The following is a 21,275-nucleotide window of genomic DNA, read 5'->3' on the forward strand; positions in this document are numbered from 1 at the left end:
GATGCATGTATGCATTTTTAAATAAAACCCTCTGTGTACAGTATCTGTCAACACAAAATAAAACAACGCATTTGCAGGTTGTCAAGTTCCTGCAAAAGCAATCAGGTGGCATTACAACATGTAATTATAGTCTCATTCAAAGCTGAAAGATAGCAATTTCTGGGAAAAAAACATAGCTAATAGAATATTCTAGCTTGATGACACTTTTTTCACAATAGAAAATGGCAGGTTATTAAGTGTGATGTAAAAAGCTCAATATGGTTCATACCATTTCTGTATACATGTATATGCAGTGTTGTAAATGTATAGTTGATTAGAAGGCTCCAGATCCGTGGTTCTCAATTGGTTTGGCTGCATCCTTAAAATCCCTCCCCCAAAGATTGTCTCATTCCACAGGAAAAATGGCCACTAATGAAGTGTCCTGCCACCAGGCAGATGAACAACCTATTATTTTACAGGGAATCGTTGACCAGCCACGCCCGGCAACAATAACCCGATGGGGACACACCCACCAGAGACATAAATAGGGAGACTATGCAATTTAAATTTAGTACTGAAGCAGCCTTTTGGATTAAAGACTTCGACAAACAACAACATTGAACCTTTGCAGATGACTGATGACACAAACATGAATAAAAATTGTGTCCTTCTAAATATCAAGGAAGCAACCATATGGTCTAACCCTAAGCACTGTATGTTTCTGTCTTTCCATAGTGGGAGGAGGTCAGCGGCTACGACGAGAACCTCAACACCATCAGGACGTACCAGGTGTGCAACGTCTTTGAGCCCAGTCAAAACAACTGGCTCCTTACCACATTCATTGATCGACGTGGAGCGCAGCGGATCTACGTGGAGATTCGCTTCACGGTCCGCGACTGCAGCTCCATCCCTAACGTGCCGGGCTCCTGCAAGGAGACCTTTAACCTGTACTACTACGAAAGCGATGCGGTCATCGCCACTAAAGGCACCGCTTTCTGGATGGAGGCGCCCTACCTCAAAGTGGACACCATCGCTGCAGATGAGAGCTTCTCGCAGGTGGACTTTGGAGGACGCCTCATGAAGGTCAACACAGAGGTCCGCAGCTTTGGGCCTCTTTCTAAAAACGGCTTCTACTTGGCCTTCCAGGACTACGGTGCCTGCATGTCTTTGCTGTCAGTCAGGGTGTTTTATAAGAAGTGCCCGAGCGTGGTCCAGAACTTTGCGATTTTTCCAGAGACGATGACAGGTGCTGAAAGCACCTCACTTGTTATTTCAAGAGGGATTTGCATTTCAAACTCAGAAGAAGTGGACGTTCCCATAAAGCTGTACTGTAATGGTGATGGGGAGTGGATGGTTCCAATTGGCAGCTGCACGTGCAAGGCAGGCTTTGAACCAGACAATGGCAACGTGTGTCGAGGTAAGTCATTTTTCCAATTATACTACACATGGAATACGATTTAAAGTCTCTTGTAGTTGTTGTTTGAACGATGACCATACCAAACCTTTACTGCCTTTATCGCGTAAGGAACCATATTTGGTGCTTAAACTTAAACCACATGCATCACTATAAGGTCGTAAAAGATAGATGGATGGATGGATACTTTAATCATCTCCAAGAGAAATTCACAAAAGCACAACCGGTTATTGTGTTGGTTAGATTGGTGTTGGATTGAAGTACAGAGCATGTTTTCACTTGCACAATTTAACATGTCAAGAAGGAGGAAGAAGATAAATTTGGGGATCGACATACGTAAGTTAACTACTGTTCATACTACAAACAACAAAACACTCAACCTTTTATTTAGAATTTGTCTGCTTATATCATGTAGCTTCTTTTGTTTATTCTGCTTCTGATCTTCATCCCCTCATGAGTCACCAAAATATGATGAATAATGGCTGAAGGACACGTTATTTTCTATTGGATATGGCTCACTTAAAACAAGTAAATAATATGAACACATTGGATACTGGAACTAATTTAGGCAGTGTTGCAGTGTGCATGTATCCCTATTTTAATCCATCCATCAGTTTTCTATGCCACTTATCCTCACTAGGGTCACTGGGGTATCCGACCTGACACCTGGTGAAACTGCTGTTCTTTAACCTAAGTGGTTCCAATAAGTGTTTAAAATAGCGAAAGAACTGCTGGCCTAGTATTGCATTTCCCATCTTGTTGTCATGTCAGCAACCTTCCTGTTTCTTCTTCCTTTTACATCATCAACTCTTCACTACAGACAGACAGCATGACTTTGTTCTATTTCAGGCGTGCACATAACAAGGCATCATGCATTTTCCATATCAGTGAAAAAGCTGACTTGATTGCCTTTCGTATGTGCGTCTTTGCATGATGCAGCGTACTTCTTCCTTGATCGTGTTCACCTCGACAGTCACATTAGCAGTGATTCTTAATCTGCAGCGAATGTTTTCCATCTGTGCAACCTATGTTACAGATGGCAAGGCATTTTTTGATTTTCTTCGCTCTGATGTGCAGTAGGACTATATTCCGAGAGATACATAATAGTATGTACATGATGCTAATGTGGTTATTTGCCCGTGTGTGTGTGTTTCATTGTTTCCTTTGTAGTGTATATCCTTTAATGCATCATCATGCACCTCCAGTCATATATACATCGAGAAAAAATAATGCCCATGCGTGATGATAATACGAGTGACTCATGCTGTGATGCATTATGGGTCGGCAGGCCTCTGGTGGTTAGCTGCAGCGTGTGCAGAGCTCAGATAAGATTGATTGATGCACATTTACTCTGATCAATACACAGATATGAGAGTGGCACATATCTACAAAGCACAGTTTGAATGACTGTGGCCACTGTAAACACACTCGCACACACACACACACACACTCGCTTATATATAGTTCTTGGCACAGGTGAAATGACTTTCAATTGATAATGTGAGAGTTTGCTTTGCTTAATTTGAATGAGCTCATTTGGATTGAGTTTGAATAACTTAACGTCATTGCACGCCCTCAGGCGTGACTGACAGACTGTTCAGTTTTTTAAATCTGGGTTTTAAAGTCATATAACGAACACAGAAAAATTAATACATTTTATAAGTGTACATAGAAAGACAGAGAGAGAGAAAGGGAGATTTTTTTTTTTACTACATGTTTAAAATTAACCATTTTATTGTAAAAAAATGGTTTCTAGAGCAGGGGTGTCCAAACTTTTTCCACCTAGGGCCACATACGGATGCAAAAAACACTTTGATATTTTGTAGAGCAACACAGATTTTAGGAAAAAAATGCATATCAGCTTAATTAGGTGAACAAGCATATTGCTAGTATCAAATTTGGCCTTGCCGCTTTTTCCCATTTTTTCTTTTTATTTTCAAAGAGGAAAAAGTGGTAGAAAATGAATGAATGAATGAATATGTATTTCATTTTTTTTTCTGAAATAATCTTCGTAATATTACTTCTAATAAATGTATGACTTTTTTTCCACAATATCCTCACTTTTGGCCTTGGCGCTTTTTCCCATTTTTTCTTTTTATTTTCAAAGAGGAAAAAGCGGTAGAAAATGAATGAATGAATGAATATTTCATTTTTTTTTACTTCTTATAAATGTATGACTTTCTTTCCACAATATCCTCACTTTTTTCCCCAACCGAGTTTTCCAAAAATTACAACATAATTGTGTTTCTCGTAATATTATGTTGGTTTTTTTTTCATTTCAGTACGAGGCTACTAAAATACATTTAATAAGTATAGTATTTTTCAAATTTTGGTCATTTTACTCATTATAGTAACTCTTGTCCTGGCTGCATTGACTTCACATTGCAACACAGAAACAAACACGACATGTACCATTAACTTCTCCAAACTAAAAAAATGAAAACACAGCAGTAGTGGTGGCAGCTCCAATATGTAGTGTTACCTTCCGGTAGCGGCCTGAGGCATTGTGAGCGAGGTGCTGACTCACTGTGAGTGAGTGTGTGGTGAAGTTAATGGCGAGCTGGGTAGTACATGCCAGTGAAGTACTTCTTTGGCATAACAATGTGAATAACATTGTTATTATATTTTTAACTGTTTAATTTTCTAAGATTGTAATTCACCACACACAAACTGTGTGGTTAAGACGTTAAAATGTCACATCTCTTGTTTTTTTTCCCCCAGAATTTCCTTTTCCTTTGTGAAACTCACCTACATGTGCAGTACAGTAATTGGCATGTAGCTGAGTGTCGGTTGTTGTGTCGTGTGTCGGCGGGGGGCAATGGCGCCGCCGCTGTAAACACCACAGACGCATTCACAAGCACATGCACGCTACCCCTGTAGGCGCTAGAATGAAAACAGGAGTTATACGCGAGGTATATTTCCACTAATACCCACAATCCCCTTGCTGTCGTTCTTTAAGCACCTACAGCAAGTAAGTAGACCACCTGCTGTGTTAGGCTTCACTTTGTTCTATTGCTATATCCGTCTCTTTCCCGATGGAGATATGCTGTTCAGGGAATATGGAGGAGGAAGATAGATGTTAGCACATAAGGTGACCTATGTTTATCTTTTCTTGTGCTTTATTTTTTTTCTCCCAACAAATGACTTAAGAGAAAAATATCAGTTTAAAGAAAACCAGCTAAAAATGTGATGTCAAATATGTGCATTTGATGGTTGATTAATCAGGTCTTGAAGCAACAGGTGCACTACTTGGCTGTTTGACTGTGAGACCGACCATCACTGCTCAATGGCAAGCGGCGACCTAAATTGCAACTCAAACTTCTCAAATATAGACATAGACATGGACTTTCTTTATTGTCATTGCACAATAACACAGCAGTGAAATTGCCAATGAAATGTCCCGTGTAATAATAAATAATAAATAATAAATAATAAATAATAAATAATAAATAATAAATAATAAATAATAAATAATAAATAATAAATAATAAATAATAAATAATAAATAATAAATAATAAATAATAAATAATAAATAATAAATAATAAATAATAAATAATAAATAATAAATAATAATGTGGAGAATAAATAGATGACATCAAATATGAACAACAATGTACAGCGTAAACAGTAATTTGTACAAATAATTTAAATAATTTAAAATAAATAACAATAATTTAAAGTTTTGGTTGTGCGTGTGGGCAGGTAGAGGGGCTTATTTGGCATTGAGCAGTCTGATGGCCAGGTGGAAGTAGCTGTCTCCAAACCTGGTTGTTCTACAGCGGATACAATATCATCTTTTCAAAAGGATTACGGTGTTGAGACACTGTCTCTCCAGCAGATATCTGCAGCTGTGTCTTGCGCGGACCCACTGGATGTCTTTCCCTGCTCAAACTGGACGAAGCTGCATTCATTGACATTGGATCATCATTTTGTTTTGTTAAAGAAATGCAACATGACGTCAGCTATGGGAAGTTGAACTCCAGCTATCATTCTGCTCGATATAATGCATGAAAACAGCAGCTCAGAACCTTTTTCATTCCTCATAGTTTCGATGGGATAATTGCTTCCAAATTTGAATAAATCCACCAGCATTCCCTTAGTGCTGCGTTGCATTAGCGTAGGCATTCTACTGTATTTTTTATGCTTTAACAGTCACTTTTCGACCTTGGTGGACTTGAGGTGTTGGTGACAGGTATAAACGCATGTAATTAAACACACACCATCTTCAATTATACCATTGGAACTTGTTTATTTCCAAATCATTTGTTCAGTCCTGTTGTTGATGTTTGCTTTAGTGAGTGTGAGTCGGCCCCCCTGTACCTAATTGCACTTTCTCTAATCTATATGTTTTAATTAGTGACAGGTATTGTGGCTTGTGTGTGTGTGCATATTTGTGACCTGCTGTGAGCCAAGCAGAGAGACAGTGTTGGGTTGTTGCTCAGTAACGATGATGCCAGCGTGGCATCCTCATTACCAGCTCCCCCGGCTCTCTCACAAACCAATTTGGACATCCCATCCTCACACTCTCACCCCCCGCCCCTCTCCCACCATACTCGCTCCTTTTCTTTCTCTCATTGTCCCTTTTGGCTATGTAAGCAGTGTGCTAAATGTTTGATCACTTTGCTGGTAAATGGAGTGGGATCCACACCTCCACCCAGTTAGTGTGGGCCTCTCATATGATGGGTTGATGTTTGTCCCGTATGACAGCAAACTACACAAGAGCGCCTCTGCTGGTGGCAGTAAAGTAATACACTTCATTTGGCCTCATAGTGACAATGGAGCCTATTCATCAATCATCCAATACTTAATTGCTGATTATATATTTATATACTTGACAGTGTATCAGTTCCTCACCAGCGCCTGGAAAGCGATGGGGAATACACTCCCATATTTCCTTACCCCGTTAGGCTCCAGCGGGCTTTTGACACACTGGCACATTAATATTACAAATATTCAAATAACTTTATTTAACATTCTGCGGGCTGACAGTTGCAGCAGGAGATTCACAGCCCATTGAGCAAGTGTGCCTCTCTGGGCTAAGTGCCGATTCATCATGGCTGCCTTACCCCTATCTAATGGCTGCCATCATCGGGCACACATGCACACTCATGCGCACATAAAAAACACTCACTCCCTCCAAAAAAGTATTAGTTTTTTGTTCATTCTACAGTCAATTTCTCACTTTGTTATTAAACCTTGACTAACAATAAACCCCAGTATACCATATACACTCAGGGTGTACAATGTCATGGACAAAAGCAGACACACAGGCTATTAATCTGCATTAGAGATAACCTATCTCACTGAAATGAGATAACAATTATTCCAAATCATACCTGCAAGTGTCAGATTAATACGTTAAAGTCTGGCTGTAGGTGTGTTCACTGGAGCGAGGATGTGATTACCGCTTAATATGTCCTTCCTGTTTGTAAGGACCTGGCAGACGGGACCCACAAAGTCCCACTGAAGTCTATGAGCCAATTCCAGTCCAATTGGCCTTGCTTTGCAGAGAGGCATTCATGCATTCTCTCTAACACGGTCTGCTAAGTCACCTTGATGGAAGCATATTAACAACTCTGCTTGAGCCTATTTGTCCTACGGCAGTAAGAACACAGGGTAAAAAAGACCAAATACAGTGGGCATACAGTGTAAAGGCAGGCACCATTTGGGGCGTTCTGATTTTTCTCAGATTTTGGACTTACCACTTCCTCACGGAATGGGAGGAGAACTTTTTCTCATTTGACTCCATGCTGTGCAGATGTATCTAACTTAGTGTTATATCTCATCAATGCAGCACCGCTGATGCTTAGTGACGACAAAACAGCAGCTTAATTAATTTGCGATCAACTGTGCGAGCAATGTTGGTAATGGTAATGGTTTTATTTCATTTGAACATGCATCAGATTACAATTGAGTGCATCACATAATCAGTTCACAGTTCCACATGTCCAAAAGGAGTAGGAAGAAGCAAAGCTTATTAAATCCTACCCCTCCATCTGGTACTTTTACAATCACTAACTGTTACATTTGTTCACTTCCTGCTTTCCATAATACAGTTTAAGGTTTTTTTGTTTTTTTTTTTAATAATGCACCTCGTACCGAAGTAGGAGGTGATATGAGCATCCAATGCCATAATGGGTACCATAGTAAGTGTCAATATAGTGATATATATAGCACATCATGACTGGTTCAAGACTCTTCATCCTTGTATTTAGCAAACATCAACTGCTTGTATTGTTTCTTGAATTGGCTCATCGTTGTGCATTGTTTGATTTCCTTACTCAATCCATTCCATAGTTTGATTCCTAGCATATAAGTGTTTCAAATGTACTTCTTCCCGGAGATCATATTTCTCCTCTCTTATATTGGATGACATTGTAGGTAATTGGTTATTTTTAGTCTTATGCATTGTTTTGGCTTTTCACATGCAACTTTTTTTGTGCATCATTTTCAGAACAATTGGGCCAATTTACAAATTGTACAACGTCCCATGTGTTAATATTTTACTTAAAGTCTACCATCATTGCTCAGTGAAATTAATTTCAGGTGACTCCCAGAGCCCATGACTAACATTTTCATCCCCATCAAAGCCCTTAGCGACCCTGCACCATGCCTTTAATTTGTTGCCCTTCAGTGACAAAAGAACCGTGAGGGGAAGACTTCATGTTTCCATGGCTCTTAGTCGGTTGAATGGGAGGATGGTAGAGAGCACCGGTGAAAGAGTGTGACCCACACAAAGACCTCTTTGAATTGTAGACCCAAACAGAGTGTGTGTAATGGGCCCAAACACAGATGCGCTGCTCTCACTGCAACGATGGCCTGCCGCTAACGATGTGAGGGGAATCTAGAGATTTTTGTCCACAGCATAATACAAATAGCCACTTCTTCCAAAGATCCATGGAAGGACACACACTCCAACGGCTTTCACTCTACCTGTTGCTTTTTTGGTGCTTCCTACCTGATTACGGTAACTGAGCTTTTCTCTGAAACATTTTTGTTACATTGCTTCTTTTTTTGCAGCAAAACTTTTTCATAAACTCTCCTTTCCGTCTCTTCTCTTTTAACCAACCGCTCCACCCCTCACCCCCTCCCTCCCTGGGTGTGAAGGCCAGTGCTAGACACGGGGGACACAAAAGGCCCCTCACACTCAGCAGATGGCCGCAACTCTGCTTAATTTGCCGATGTCGCCCTCATCGCCACAGCACAAAAGCCCACTGCGATGAGAGGCTTTGCATCACCCTCTCACCCCAGCCTTGACCTCCATCAATCAAGTTGGCGCCTTTGTGCTTTCAAGTTATGCCTGCATAATTAAGGACGTGACAAAGACGTGATCGAAAATGTGAGGAAGAAGGGGCTGCTTCTATCTCTTGGCACACGCTTAAAGCAACAGTGAGGAGTAGCCGGAAACACAATTCTGTCTGCAAGTAGTAGTCTTTGAGCTTCACCTGTCAGGGGGTTGCCACGGTGATGATGATCACATGATTTGTTTGCCTCATTTTTTCCATCCCCGGCATCTCCAATATAATTGTGCCTTGCTACAGTGAAGTGAGTGCTGCCGGCATAGGACAGCTGCGGTTCTAAACTAAAGGGCCTATTATGCTTTTTTTCCCATGTTTTGACCTATAAATGTTGTTACAATGTTGTATTCTCGTTTTGGTGCATTTGGAATTTAAGCCTGAAAGTTTTGCGTGTCTCTGCACGCTCGGTTTTAGTTTTTTAGTATAACACCAAGTTCTACAATGTGATCCGGACTTTCTTTATGGCTACAGATTGCCTGCACTCAGTAAACGCGGACCTGCATATCTGGAAGTCCTCGGGAGCGCTTGCGAGTGGGACCAATCACAGCATCGTGGGCGTATATAGAGGAGGGCCGTAGGTGGAGTAAATTAAACAGACCGTTTGGATCAGAAGCAGGAAGTCCATGGAAACGCTGCAGAAAGTGGGGAAGAATCTGGAAGATCTAGAAAGCTGTCTGTGCAGGTTATTGTGTGTCGCTGCTCTATAGGACTCAACAACTCAATGCAAAGGACCATATTTGTGTTCAATTTATTGTTCAGGTTAGAATTAACATAAAATTGAAGAAACAACGCTGGTCTAATATTTTTTTCCATGACAAATGTTATGTTTTGAGGGAGCAACCAGCTTTGCAACACCCCTTTAAAGTTTCTATTTTATAAGTAAAATTAGTGCAACGCTACATTTATCCAGAGAGAAATTCCGATCCTCCACATCCTCTTCTCAACCCTCATGTGCCCTCTTCTTTCTTCTGTAGTATCCGTCGATACTGTTTTATTTGTAAAACTTTGAGATCTGTTTCATTCTAATGCGGACAGCGGTTCAATTTCAAGGTCTAGGTAATGGTTTTACCCCCTCCTGTTCTTGGAGGTAAGCAGCACAGAGATAGATGTGGTTTCCCCCAAGGTTATGTTGTTTAACTCCTGGATTGAGGATCTAATTAGAATTGAATTGCAATTATAGTCGGGCCAATACCCCCTTTTGTCACATTCGCTGTGTTAAAGGCAATGAGAGCTCGTCCAGAGAGTGAGAAAGACTGATGGGGTTTCTAATGAGATTGGATCTTGCGCCGAATGTTCTCTAGGAGGGATGGTAACAAATATCCAATCATGTTGACAGCATTGACGAAATATTGTGTGAACAGAAGTCTGTCAATTGGTTGAAATCCCCCCCCCCCCCCCCGCCCACTTTATTTGGACTGAATTCTTCATTTTAACAAGACATTCTGGGCAATTCTCTAGTCTCTGTGAAAGCCCCATTCTGTTGTGGCATGCCTGCACCCTAGTAGACAAAGCGATGTCCATAAAGGCCATTCATTGGGTTTCAAGTGAACTAGACCTGGTGAGTTACCAGGTCCTCCAACGTCAGTGACCTATGATCTTACAAAGTGTTTTCCCACAGGCGCAGTCCAACATCTTATTCTAAGTCTTCCCAGGAGAGATGCAAAAGGAGGGCCCAACACCATATCTTCACTTGTCCCAGTACTTTAGTCCAGTGGTTCGCAAAGTGTGGGCCACGGCCCCCTGGTGGTACTGCAGTTGGGCCATGAGCAGTCATTAAAAATATGATTCATTGTTGCAAATATTAGTTTTTAAATTATTTTTATTGTAAAATATGTATTGCACAATTAAAAAAAATACATTTATCGGCCCAAGTAATAACCTATTGAGTGTTATTGACCTGTAACAATATTTTAGGAACCGTATACAGTTTATGATTGGAACGTAGCTCTCTGGTCACCATGCCAGTCTTGAATGCAATTATGAGAATTAAGTATGTATTAAGTATTAAGTATGAGAATTAATTCTTGTGTATTGTGGGTACACCAAAGATTAAAAGGTTGGGCTTCCTTAATAATAATAATAATAATAATAATAATAATAATATTTATTATTATTTTTATTTTATTTATAATAATTTTAATTAAATATTAGATATTTTTATTAAATATTATATTATTAAATATTAAATTAATAATAATATAATAATGCTATTATATTATTATTTTATTATTATTATTAAAAATAAACACACTGACTCTACCTTGGGTTAAGGGTAGGGGTGCACGATAATAAATATGAGAAATTATGATGCCATAACGATAAATCCAATAACATAAAAAAAATAGCTCTGATAACTAATAATTGAAAACCAATGCTACTTTTTGGTGGCACACTGCAAACATTCTGCCATAACATCCCAGGATGTCACTTGTAAACAAACATGCCGTCACTGTTTCAGAGGAAGACATTTCGACAAATGATATACTAACATTCTGCGATGAGGGCAAAAAAAGCAAAAACATCGAGCTTGAACACATCAAATACTGCCCTGAAATGCTTCCCTGGTCCTGGGGCTTGTTCCTATTTGAAAACAGTCTCCCAGAGATGATCAGAGTTAATCAGTATCTCGAAAAAAAAATATTGTGCATCCCTAAGTAACTGAATTGAAGCTCTGAATGGCCAGACAGAAAGCTGTTTTTCTATGTGCGTGTGTATCTAAATTGACCACATTCTGGTTTCCGTGCAAATTTGGCTGACGATGCTACAAGCGTGTGTTTTTGAGTGGACGCTGACTCCAGTTCCACTTGATGGACGGACTAAATTTGCTAACAGTACAGGAGCAATAAGCAAATCCCTCCAGCTGTATTTTGTGTTGATTCTGTCTGACAATAAAACACAAGTGCCTCAGGCTGTCCCACTTCATAACCTAATCATGAAGTGAACAGCATTACGGTTCAACTTTAATTGATTGTTGTGTGAGCCTCCCATAATTATACATTGCATGCTTTAAGAATGATACATCTGTAATCTGCTTCACGGCACCATGCATTTTAGTAAACCAATTTGGCTGTGCCTAACTGTGCAGGCCATAGCAGACACCACCTCAGAAGCTTTGCACTGTGTACATAATTAGGCTGCAATTAGACAACTTGCATAATCTGCATCTCAACCATGGGGCATGTGTAATTGTATGTTTTCCTTCACAGATAATTTAGTTCAGCAGAAATGAGAGAATATCCTTTTTTGACTGCAAAATGTACAATCGCTTCAATAAGCCTTGGTGACAAATTTAATTGTGATGGGTGTCACGTGCCTCTGTGTTTGTGTTTGTGTGTGTTTGGGTGCATTCACACTTGTAATGTTTGGTTTGGTTAAAAGGAACTTTGATGCTCTGCTGGTATGATGTGCTCGGTCATGACTGAACACAGTCTTCTGAACATTGGTGTGCACCAAACAAGCAGAACTCTGGGGTGGTTGGGAACGCTATATGGTCCAAAGACACGAAGCAGTGTTAAAGTGACAGCAAAAAGCATGCTTACTAACCTAACCCCCTGAGGACATTCTGCTTTTTTTTGTTGCATGTGTTCCCAGAGTTCCCGCACTGGCTTGGGGGCTGCAGCTTCAGCATTAACATAAGAAGACTTCATATGTATTTGTGTCCCTGCGCGTCCTCATGCATTTTGTGGGCATGTGCAGTTATAAAGAAGCAAGACCTAATTAGCTGTGGTGACCCAACTTAAATTAGAACCTGATCATGATTTCTAGCTCAGTTACTAATTTTCCAACAGGATGTCTTTATAGCCGGTTCTGAATGGTTGTTTGTCTATATGTGTCCTGTGATTGGCTGGCGACCAGTCCAGTCGCACGATGACAGCTGGGATAGGCTCCAGCACCCCCGTGACCCTCATGATGATAAGCAGTAGAAAATGAATGAATGAATGAACTTCAGTATCATGGTATCAGATAACTAAAGAATGTTGTGTTGCTTATCATTAGACATCACCAAAGCACATTTTTAATTTACAATAGTAGTCCAGTATTGCTGTAAAAACAGCAAAAAAGTATAATTTTAGGAGCAAAAGTTCACACTAATCATATGTTTTGTCACAGAGAAAACAAAGTTGAGATGAAGGCTGTTCTTAAATATGAAAACTGTCTCTGCATATCTTCATGGGTTGGTTTTGAAAATGTGAAAGTGACCCCCGCATCCTTTCATTATTTTCAGTCTATTTTATTTTCAATCTATTTCAGTCAATTGTCTATTTCATGGGTGTCGAACACGCGGCCCGCGGGCCATATGTGGCCCGCAGGACACTAGTTTGAGGCCCCCGCCTTGATATGAAAGTTTAATGTTAGTGCGGCCCGCGCAAGTTTGATATGGATGCTGTATGGTATCATGTACCCAGAAAAAATTATTACGTTTGATTAATGTTCATGTTAAAGGTTAAATAACTGTTAATAGTTATCCTCCCTATCCGTGTGGAAGTGGTACGTTTTTGGCTTTTTAAGTTCAAAGGAAATAACTTGGAGGTTACCGTTTAGGTCGCTAGCTCTCTAGTTTGCGAGTTAGCATGTGTCTCAAGACCCTGCAGTTGCGCAATATGTTGTAAATAAAAAAGAGTATAAATGTGACTATAGTCGTGTTTTGTCATGTCTACAGGGCTCTAATAATGCTTTGTTCATTTTAATCTGAAAAAAATAATTTGTCTAGAAACTATTGTCTATTGTCAATTCTCTTTGCTTATACCGAGAAAACATTGTGAAATGAGCAGAGATGGCATCTTCATACTGGGCAAGTGTGACTCTAGGACTTTCAGCCACTCTGCACAATGGCATCCTTTCCAGAGAGAATCATATCTGATTATGCACCGAGCGTGAATAGAGGCAGAAGCTGACAAACAAATGGATTTGCTGCGTCTAGAATGTTCTCTGGGGGAAGCTGGATGCGTGGTGATACAGAGACGCTGCCTTTGTGTCAGAGCCAACGTGAAGCATAATAAGACCCTTTGGGGAATGAAGCCAACACAGAGCGATAGGAACACAAAGGCACACAAGCTTATACACTCAATTTCACAATCTCTGCGACTGTTTCTTCTTTAACCTTCATATTTTCTTCGTAAAGTGACCTTTACATTTCTCCCTCGACTGTTATGTCTGACGCCAACAACCTGGAGCGACCATCCTGCAGACACTCTCCCATGCAGGTTTTATCCATGTTTTTGTCCTTGTGTGCAGCGAGGAGAGCAGTCATAGAAGGAGTGGCACAATAGAAGTATTAACCAAATGTACATTGAGCCTGTGCAGTCAATGGGACTTTTAGCCTGCTAATACTATTTGAATAGCGCCGGAGAAAATGCCTCCGTGAGCATTTTGAGCGAGGGTCCCCTTTTGTGGCCCCCGATTCCAGCCCACATGGCTCCTTATCTTTACAAAGTCTTAATCTGGATTGGACTGGCCCCCCAATTGTGGAAATTATTTGAGTGAGGGGCCTCCTCCGGACAAAAGGGCACATCTTTAGTGGGGACTTGGGCCTCAAAGCTTCACCGCTTCCTTCTTATTCCATAGAGGTCTGTTGTTGTATGGAGAGGGAATGCGATCGGGCAGTGATCCTGTGTCATGCTTAACACAGCCCCCAGTGGTATACACGTGTGACAAAGACGCAGATAAAGCAGAGGAACTAAGTTGTCTGGTTAGGATTTCACACCAGCAGTTTGCTGACCCCCTTCAGAAACTGTTGATTTTGTTTATTTTCACGCAGTAGAAAAGTACAGTTAAACCAAATCATCTGAGAATGCTCTCAAAAAAAGCCAGTTTTAAGATGTAAGTGATTGAAACTAATAACATTTGTTTGTATTTTCCCTCGACACTCATGCACATAATAGAAATAACCTATGAAGTCTGTAAGCAATGAAGTCTGTAAAATTAAATAATAATAAAAAAAATGTTAACTATAATGATGAAAATGGTAATATTAATGATGATTATAATGCTGGTAATAATGATAAAGATTATAACAATAATGATAATGATAATAATAATAATATTACAATGATAATAATAACAGGGACAGTGGCATGAACATGATTATATCTTGCAAAAAGGGGTAGGCATTTATAAGCTTTTGCTTCAGCCTACTCCTTTTGGGCTTGTTATCAGATAGTTGAATACAAATGTAAATAATGGAAAGTTATATTTTGATTGATGTAAGAAATGCACTGCAATGTTTCATATATTTGCCCAAATAAAGGAAAAAAAAACCTGCCGACATACTAACCACATACAGTACATGCCAAGGCATGATTGCTATCATTTTGTCATTATGTCATTATTATGCTGTTCAGGGAGGTCTGATTGTTTTGACACCACATTCATATCAACAACAACACTGAATCATGGTAGTATTCCTGAATTCAAGGATTATTATGAGGTGATTTAATTGATTGATAACTGGATGTGTTGGGCAATTACTAGTAGTAAAGCTTGCCCATACGGTTAAGCATTGATTTGATCCCCACCTGAATTTCACAGCCCATGACGACTTTTCTTCTGGCTCTTTTGCTTAGGCTTTTGTGATTTTAAGGATTGCACTTTTAAAATCTCTGTCTTGTGGTTGTCAACCATCTTTCTATCACCATGCAAAACCTCCCCAAAGTGAATAACGCGCCTGACCTGATCCTAGAAACACCAAATCCCGGTCTGCATTTCTTTCTTTCTGACACTGTTTCTCTTCCCCTCCACCCACTTTCTTATTCACTCTCCTTGCTCACTGTCCTGGAACACCTAAATCCAGTGTGAAAGCAATTGGCTCTCAGATTTAATCAATAACGGGCCAGGGCAGCAAGCCAGGGGGAACATCTCTGGCCCATGCCTAGCTACAATCAATTTAGAACCATTGATTCAGTGATTGAAATACAAAGAGCAGACGCACTGGACCGGACAGGTGGTTTAGTGTTTGGTTGTGCTAACGTGTTATATATCACCCTGTGTGTGTGTGTGTGTGTTTTTTGTGTGTGTGTGTATAGATTGTATGATTTATTTCCAGGTCATCTGTAGTAAAGCGAGTATGGCATTTAATCTGGGACCTCTGTGACGGTGCCAAGTGCAGGGGGGAAATCACTCCTAATCCAATATGTCCTATCCAGAGAGTGTGTGCGCCAGCCTGTATGTGATTGGGTATATTCAAAATTTGAATTTGCAATGTCTGCGCAATGAAGGAATTGCCAGAATTAGTGTGCGCTCAAATTTGTTGCCACCGGTTAAATTCATACTGACAGATAAGTACCATAATCTTAAAGATAAGACCATTATCTTTAAATCGTCATGATAACATACATACATACATCTCTCAGTGTCATTGGTGGATGTGAGTGACAGGTAGAAAAGCTCCGATACGCTTGGCAGAAGTTATTTGGTACCTCCTGTTGATTTGCATGCATAAATCCTGAGACCACAAATATAATATTACTTTTTTTATGCAAGGCACAAAAAATTAATGTCAGTATGGCAATTTCAACATAAATTTTGATGCATTGATTTATTCTGCCACTGGGTATAGTTATGCAGGCACACACTTCACTTTATGTCAAATTCCAATTTGTGCTAATCGTCTGACAGTTTCACAGTACTCATTTACTTTGTAAAAGTCATTTGTTCAATGTAAGTGCTCCGGGGGCTGAATTTCACATGTGATAACGAAAAAATAAAATGTCTGTCTTTCATCTCTCTCTGAACATTCCCACCACACACATACAGCATATGCATTGCTATCTTGTTAGACATCTTACTTAAGTGGGTCTCTGACATTTATACAGTTAATCCGGGCTCCCAGTCGATGCCGTATTAAGTTTTTCACCTCAGTTCTCAGCTGGGCAAGGTTTTAATGTCTTTTTTTGAAGTACGCTGCTGATCAAAATGTCAAGACCAGTTGAAAAATCACTAAATGTTACATTTTGCACTGTTGGATCTTAATGTAAGTGAGACAAAAACAGTTTTTGAGTCACTAACTTCCTGGAAACAACAAATAAACTGACATAAGCCCTTCCCTTGCCATTCATCCCCAAATTATCTCAGTTGGATTTACGACGGAACACGCCAGGAAGGTTGTGGATGGGCCATAAGGGTGACATAGCGTCTTTTGTCAGGCGGCCATTTTAAATTGCAGCTGTTGGAATAACATAGTCATTACCACACAGACAAGGGCCTTTTGTCATAAGGGGTGCCACCGCAACATTTCCACATAGCCATTTGCCATTTGACGCCCCTGCACAACCTGAAGCAGCATTGTTCTATTGAAAGAAGAAGCACCCCCTCCACTGCTTTGTGTGGAAAAAAACATCACAGTCAGTCCTTGTCATGCTGTCATGTTGGAAGCCATTAGGACCGTCAAGGTTACATTTTTTCTTCCTGCATTAAGTGTTTTATGTTTGGTGCTGGGCTGTACGATGGACGAGTGGTTAGCGCGCAGGCCACACAACTAGACTTTGTGTGGCGTTTGCATGTTCTCCCCGTGCATGCATGGGGAGTGTTTTCTCGGGGTACTCCGGTTTCCTCCCACATTCCAAAAACATGCTAAGTTAATTGGTGACTCCAAATTGTCCATAGGTATGAATGTGAGTGTGAATGGTTGTTTGTCTATATGTGCCCTTTGATTGGCTGGCCACCAGTCCACTCTCATGAGGATGAGCGGTAAAAATAAATGAATGAATGAATGTTTGGTGAAAATTCCAAGTGGTTTATTTGGCTCAGTGCTGATGAAAACATTTGACATTTTTTTATTCTTAAACTCTTGCCCTGCTGATAAACAGCCTATTTCACTTTAATGCATAATATTGGCACCATAAAACTTTTAATCAAATTATCAAATGAATGCATAGCAAATGTGTATTTATGCCCAGAAAGATAATGGAATTAAATCCAATACGAGGTTGAATATCATGCAGTACATTGACTTGCAGCAACGATTGGTGAGTCATTGCCAGTTGCTTTTCATCCTCCATCAATATTGATAACCTGAATTTCATCACTCCGGAGAGGGAACATGAAGATGGAGGAGGAAGGTGCCCCATTGGTGCTTTTAGACACACACAAACACACATGCAATCACACAGAACAAATGTATGTTTGCTAGTGTCATAGCTCCGGGCATATTGACAGAAGCTGCCAGATAAGGTCAGTGGCGTCCACGTTTGGACAGGTTGGGTGGAAGTGGGGGCTGCCTTCCACACACACACACAAAACAAAAAAACCATCTAAATGTTACAGCGTGTCTGTTTTTGTGGAGCTTTCTGATAAGGTTATGAAGAGGTCGTTCTGATGCAACATATGACATGAATATAGATAAGCAGCGTTTCCGCTAACCTTTGGATGCCTCTGCGTTTGTGGTGAGTTGAATGCCAACCAGACACATCAACCTCTGCTCAGTCATGAGATAGAACAGAATTTTTGATGAATACATCTGTTGTCATGCAGTGCTATCCAAATGTATTTATATGCACTTTAGTCATTCATTGGTGATTGAGTGAACCCAGATTGGAATTGTCACAATATTGTTGTGGAGGTAGAGGCAGGGGGCCAAAGAAACAGGAAAACATTTATTATAAAATCTAAAAGCACTAGAGAACCAGGACTGTAAAGATCAGAACAGTTTGGCGGGTATACAAAACATATTTTATAGCAGTCCTGAAAGAAAACAAATGGAAACTACCGTACTGACCCGGATATTCGCCCATTGGGGTATAGAGATTTTTATATATTTTTTAATTACAATCTATTAAGGGATTAAAACCAATGATGAGATGTCTTGTTTGGAGACATTCTGTGTCACGAGAACGGTGCAGCCAGAAGCCAATCAGACTGTGAACTATGGCGTTGCTTCTACTATGAATGAGAATACAATAATATGGAATTATCATTATTGGAAGCATACATGCAGTGCTTTAGGCACACCTTGCAATCCAACCTATCTCGGTGTTCACGGGGGCAAAATTTGTCGTCATGTTTATTGTCCAAGCAGTTCAACATTAACTTATGATTAGTGAGATCAACCCATGCAGATGTTGGAATTTGTCTGCACCCTTAATCCCCGGAGCGATTCTATTTAAACTCATGGGCGCTAACTTTAAAAGCTCCTGTGATCAGATTTTGTTTCATAACATGGCTCACATATTGAAAAGATCCGTTTTGACAATTTAGTGACACGGTTGCTATATTTAGTGAGGTGTGCATTAAAATTAAAGTCAGGAAGTGTTTCTTGCTTGAAGTATTTGTCGCAAGGCACCAATGGTTATACAGAGGGAAAATATAGACTGTTGCCTATAGTCGCATTTCTGATTCTAAACATGTCTCTCTTTAAGCCTTGGTTAAATAAAAGGTATCGTACAGCCAAACAGTGTACCTAATAAACTACAGTAATTTCATTCCACAGTTGGGTCACTATAGACCAGGGGTCTCAAACTTGCGGCCCGTGGGCTAGTTTGAGGCCCCCACCTTGATACCAAAGTTTAATGTTGAAATGACAGCTTAAAGCTGTGTGCACACCGGACACAATTAACATGATTTTGCCCCGCCCATACTGTTACCCTACCCTGTTACCCCGCCCTGTTTTGCTTTGGATTAGCAATGAAGCTAAAGGCTTATGACGCTGGGTACAAATAAATGCAGGAAATGATTTGGAATAAAAGGGAAAATACACGTCAAGATAAAGCATCTCATCAAACATGTTGTTAAAGTTACCACGCTGCTCCCAGATGGAACTGAGTACGATGCTAACTTGCTAATTGGCTAAAATTATTAAGTTTCATTAATGTTCATGTTAAAGGTTAAATAACTGTTAATACTGTACATTTGAATCTGAAAAAAATAATTTCTATACCAACTGTATGTGCTTGCTTACATTTTTCTTATTTGCTGTTTTATTATTATTTTACTTATTTATTACTGATTGATTGTTTGTTGTCTTATTCTTAATTGTTTATTTACTTTTTAATCTTATTTTGTGTATAGAAAAATAAAAATTAAGATATTTGAGAACAGTGAAATGTTTTATCAGATATTTTGGTGTGGAAAACCGGAACCAAAGTACTGAAAAAGTGTAGGGTATAGCAGAAGCAAAAGCATTGAAGATATTTTGTTTTTATTGATTTTTTTTCCAGTTTTTGGGGTTTTTTTTTGAAAACCTGATGCGGCCCGGCTTCACCCAGAACCTAGCTCCGGTGGCCCCCAGGTAAATTGAGTTTGAGATCCCTGCTTTAGACAGATTCTGGCCGAAGACTCTTTTTAATAATGTTTAATCATCTTCATTATGTATGTGTGAATAGTTGCTGTCTCCTTTCTTCCTCTTATAAAGCACGTGTAACCTTTGTGGATGAAGCGTTCAAGCACACTGAGTGTTTCTGAGTGTTAGACGAATCGAACACTATTCATTTTAAGAACAAAGTCTAAGCAAATTGCAAAGATAGGGTCTGTTCCTGTTTACATGTTTCAGAAGGTATGGTTTAACATAACAGTGTGTGTAATGATTAAATTGCTGCTTTCTTTTAAGGTAGCATATCCTTAAATTCCATTAAGCAAAGCAGCAGCCAGTGCAACAAGCAGTGGACATACTATACTGTATAAGTACAGCAGTATCTGTCAAAGCAGCGGTGTGTTTGTACTAGTGTTTTTATTTACAGCTGACTGACCTCACCATCACTTCGGTGCATTGTCCTCTTAAAGCCTTATTGGATTTCAAAAAGCCAGATGTAGGAGCTATTTTTTTCATCATTCCCCTCTTGTCAGCCACCTGAAAATCCACTACCGCCAACCTGTGTCCCCCCCGCTTTGTTTGACAGCCTCTCTGCCACATGTGTGAAATGTCAGCATCAGCATGACGGCCTACTGAAGCGAACAAGTGGATTATCGGTTGTAGACGTGTCACCAGGGTTGCGTGGGCTGCTGGAAAAAGGTCTGCCTTGGTAACACTCACTGGGATAACTGGAGGCGAAAAGTAAGCCTTACTCAGCTGTACAATCCCACCATGGATTCTTGTGTTTGCCAGAATATTTTCGTGTCAACATGGAATTGCATACGCTCAATTAAGAATCAAATTACTGCTGGTAAACAATGAAGGGACTTTTGTTTCCCGATGTGTGTCATTGTTCTCAGCTTATGTTCTGTTGTGTTTAATTGCCCGTTCTCCTTCACAGGCCTCATTAGCAGGTGTTCAAGCCTGAGCCAAGGGGCCCTGGAATTTTAGGATACATGAGTAGTTTAAGCTGTTTTTAATCCTTACTTCAGTTATTCTCAAAGCGCTTTAATGATCACCACTGGTTTAACATTAGTAGAATTAAGGATCCAAAAATGTTGCAAGACTTCAATTTTGATTCAAGTCCAAACATCAATGTCAGTACAGTCGTCCCTTGCCACTTCAACATTAAATATCTGTGGCTTCGCTCTATCACGTTTTTTAGCTTATGAATTAATATTAATAAATGATCACATTTTGACTATTGTAGTCCAAAATATGCATGCATAGACAAATGTTATGTATTGTTAGCCTAAATTAAGCATTTTCAAGCATAAAAATGCTAAATGACCAAAAACACA

The 21,275-nt window shown here is 39.8% G+C and overlaps 1 protein-coding gene across 2 annotated transcripts in view; it reads left to right on the forward strand.

The window, feature by feature from the left end:
- Window positions 1-21,275, forward strand: part of ephb1 (EPH receptor B1) — a 170,332-nt gene that overhangs the window by 72,318 nt on the left and 76,739 nt on the right. For both annotated transcript variants that reach the window (XM_058067568.2, XM_058067569.2), the window contains exon 3: window positions 715-1,396. In XM_058067568.2, the coding sequence (XP_057923551.1) occupies window positions 715-1,396 (682 nt within the window). The remainder of the gene's footprint in view (window positions 1-714; window positions 1,397-21,275) is intronic.

This window comes from Doryrhamphus excisus, linkage group LG6, assembly GCF_037039965.1.
Source record: "Doryrhamphus excisus strain RoL-2023G ecotype Guam linkage group LG6, RoL_Dexc_Guam_v1.1, whole genome shotgun sequence".
In the NCBI taxonomy this organism is placed as follows: Eukaryota; Metazoa; Chordata; class Actinopteri; order Syngnathiformes; family Syngnathidae; genus Doryrhamphus; species Doryrhamphus excisus.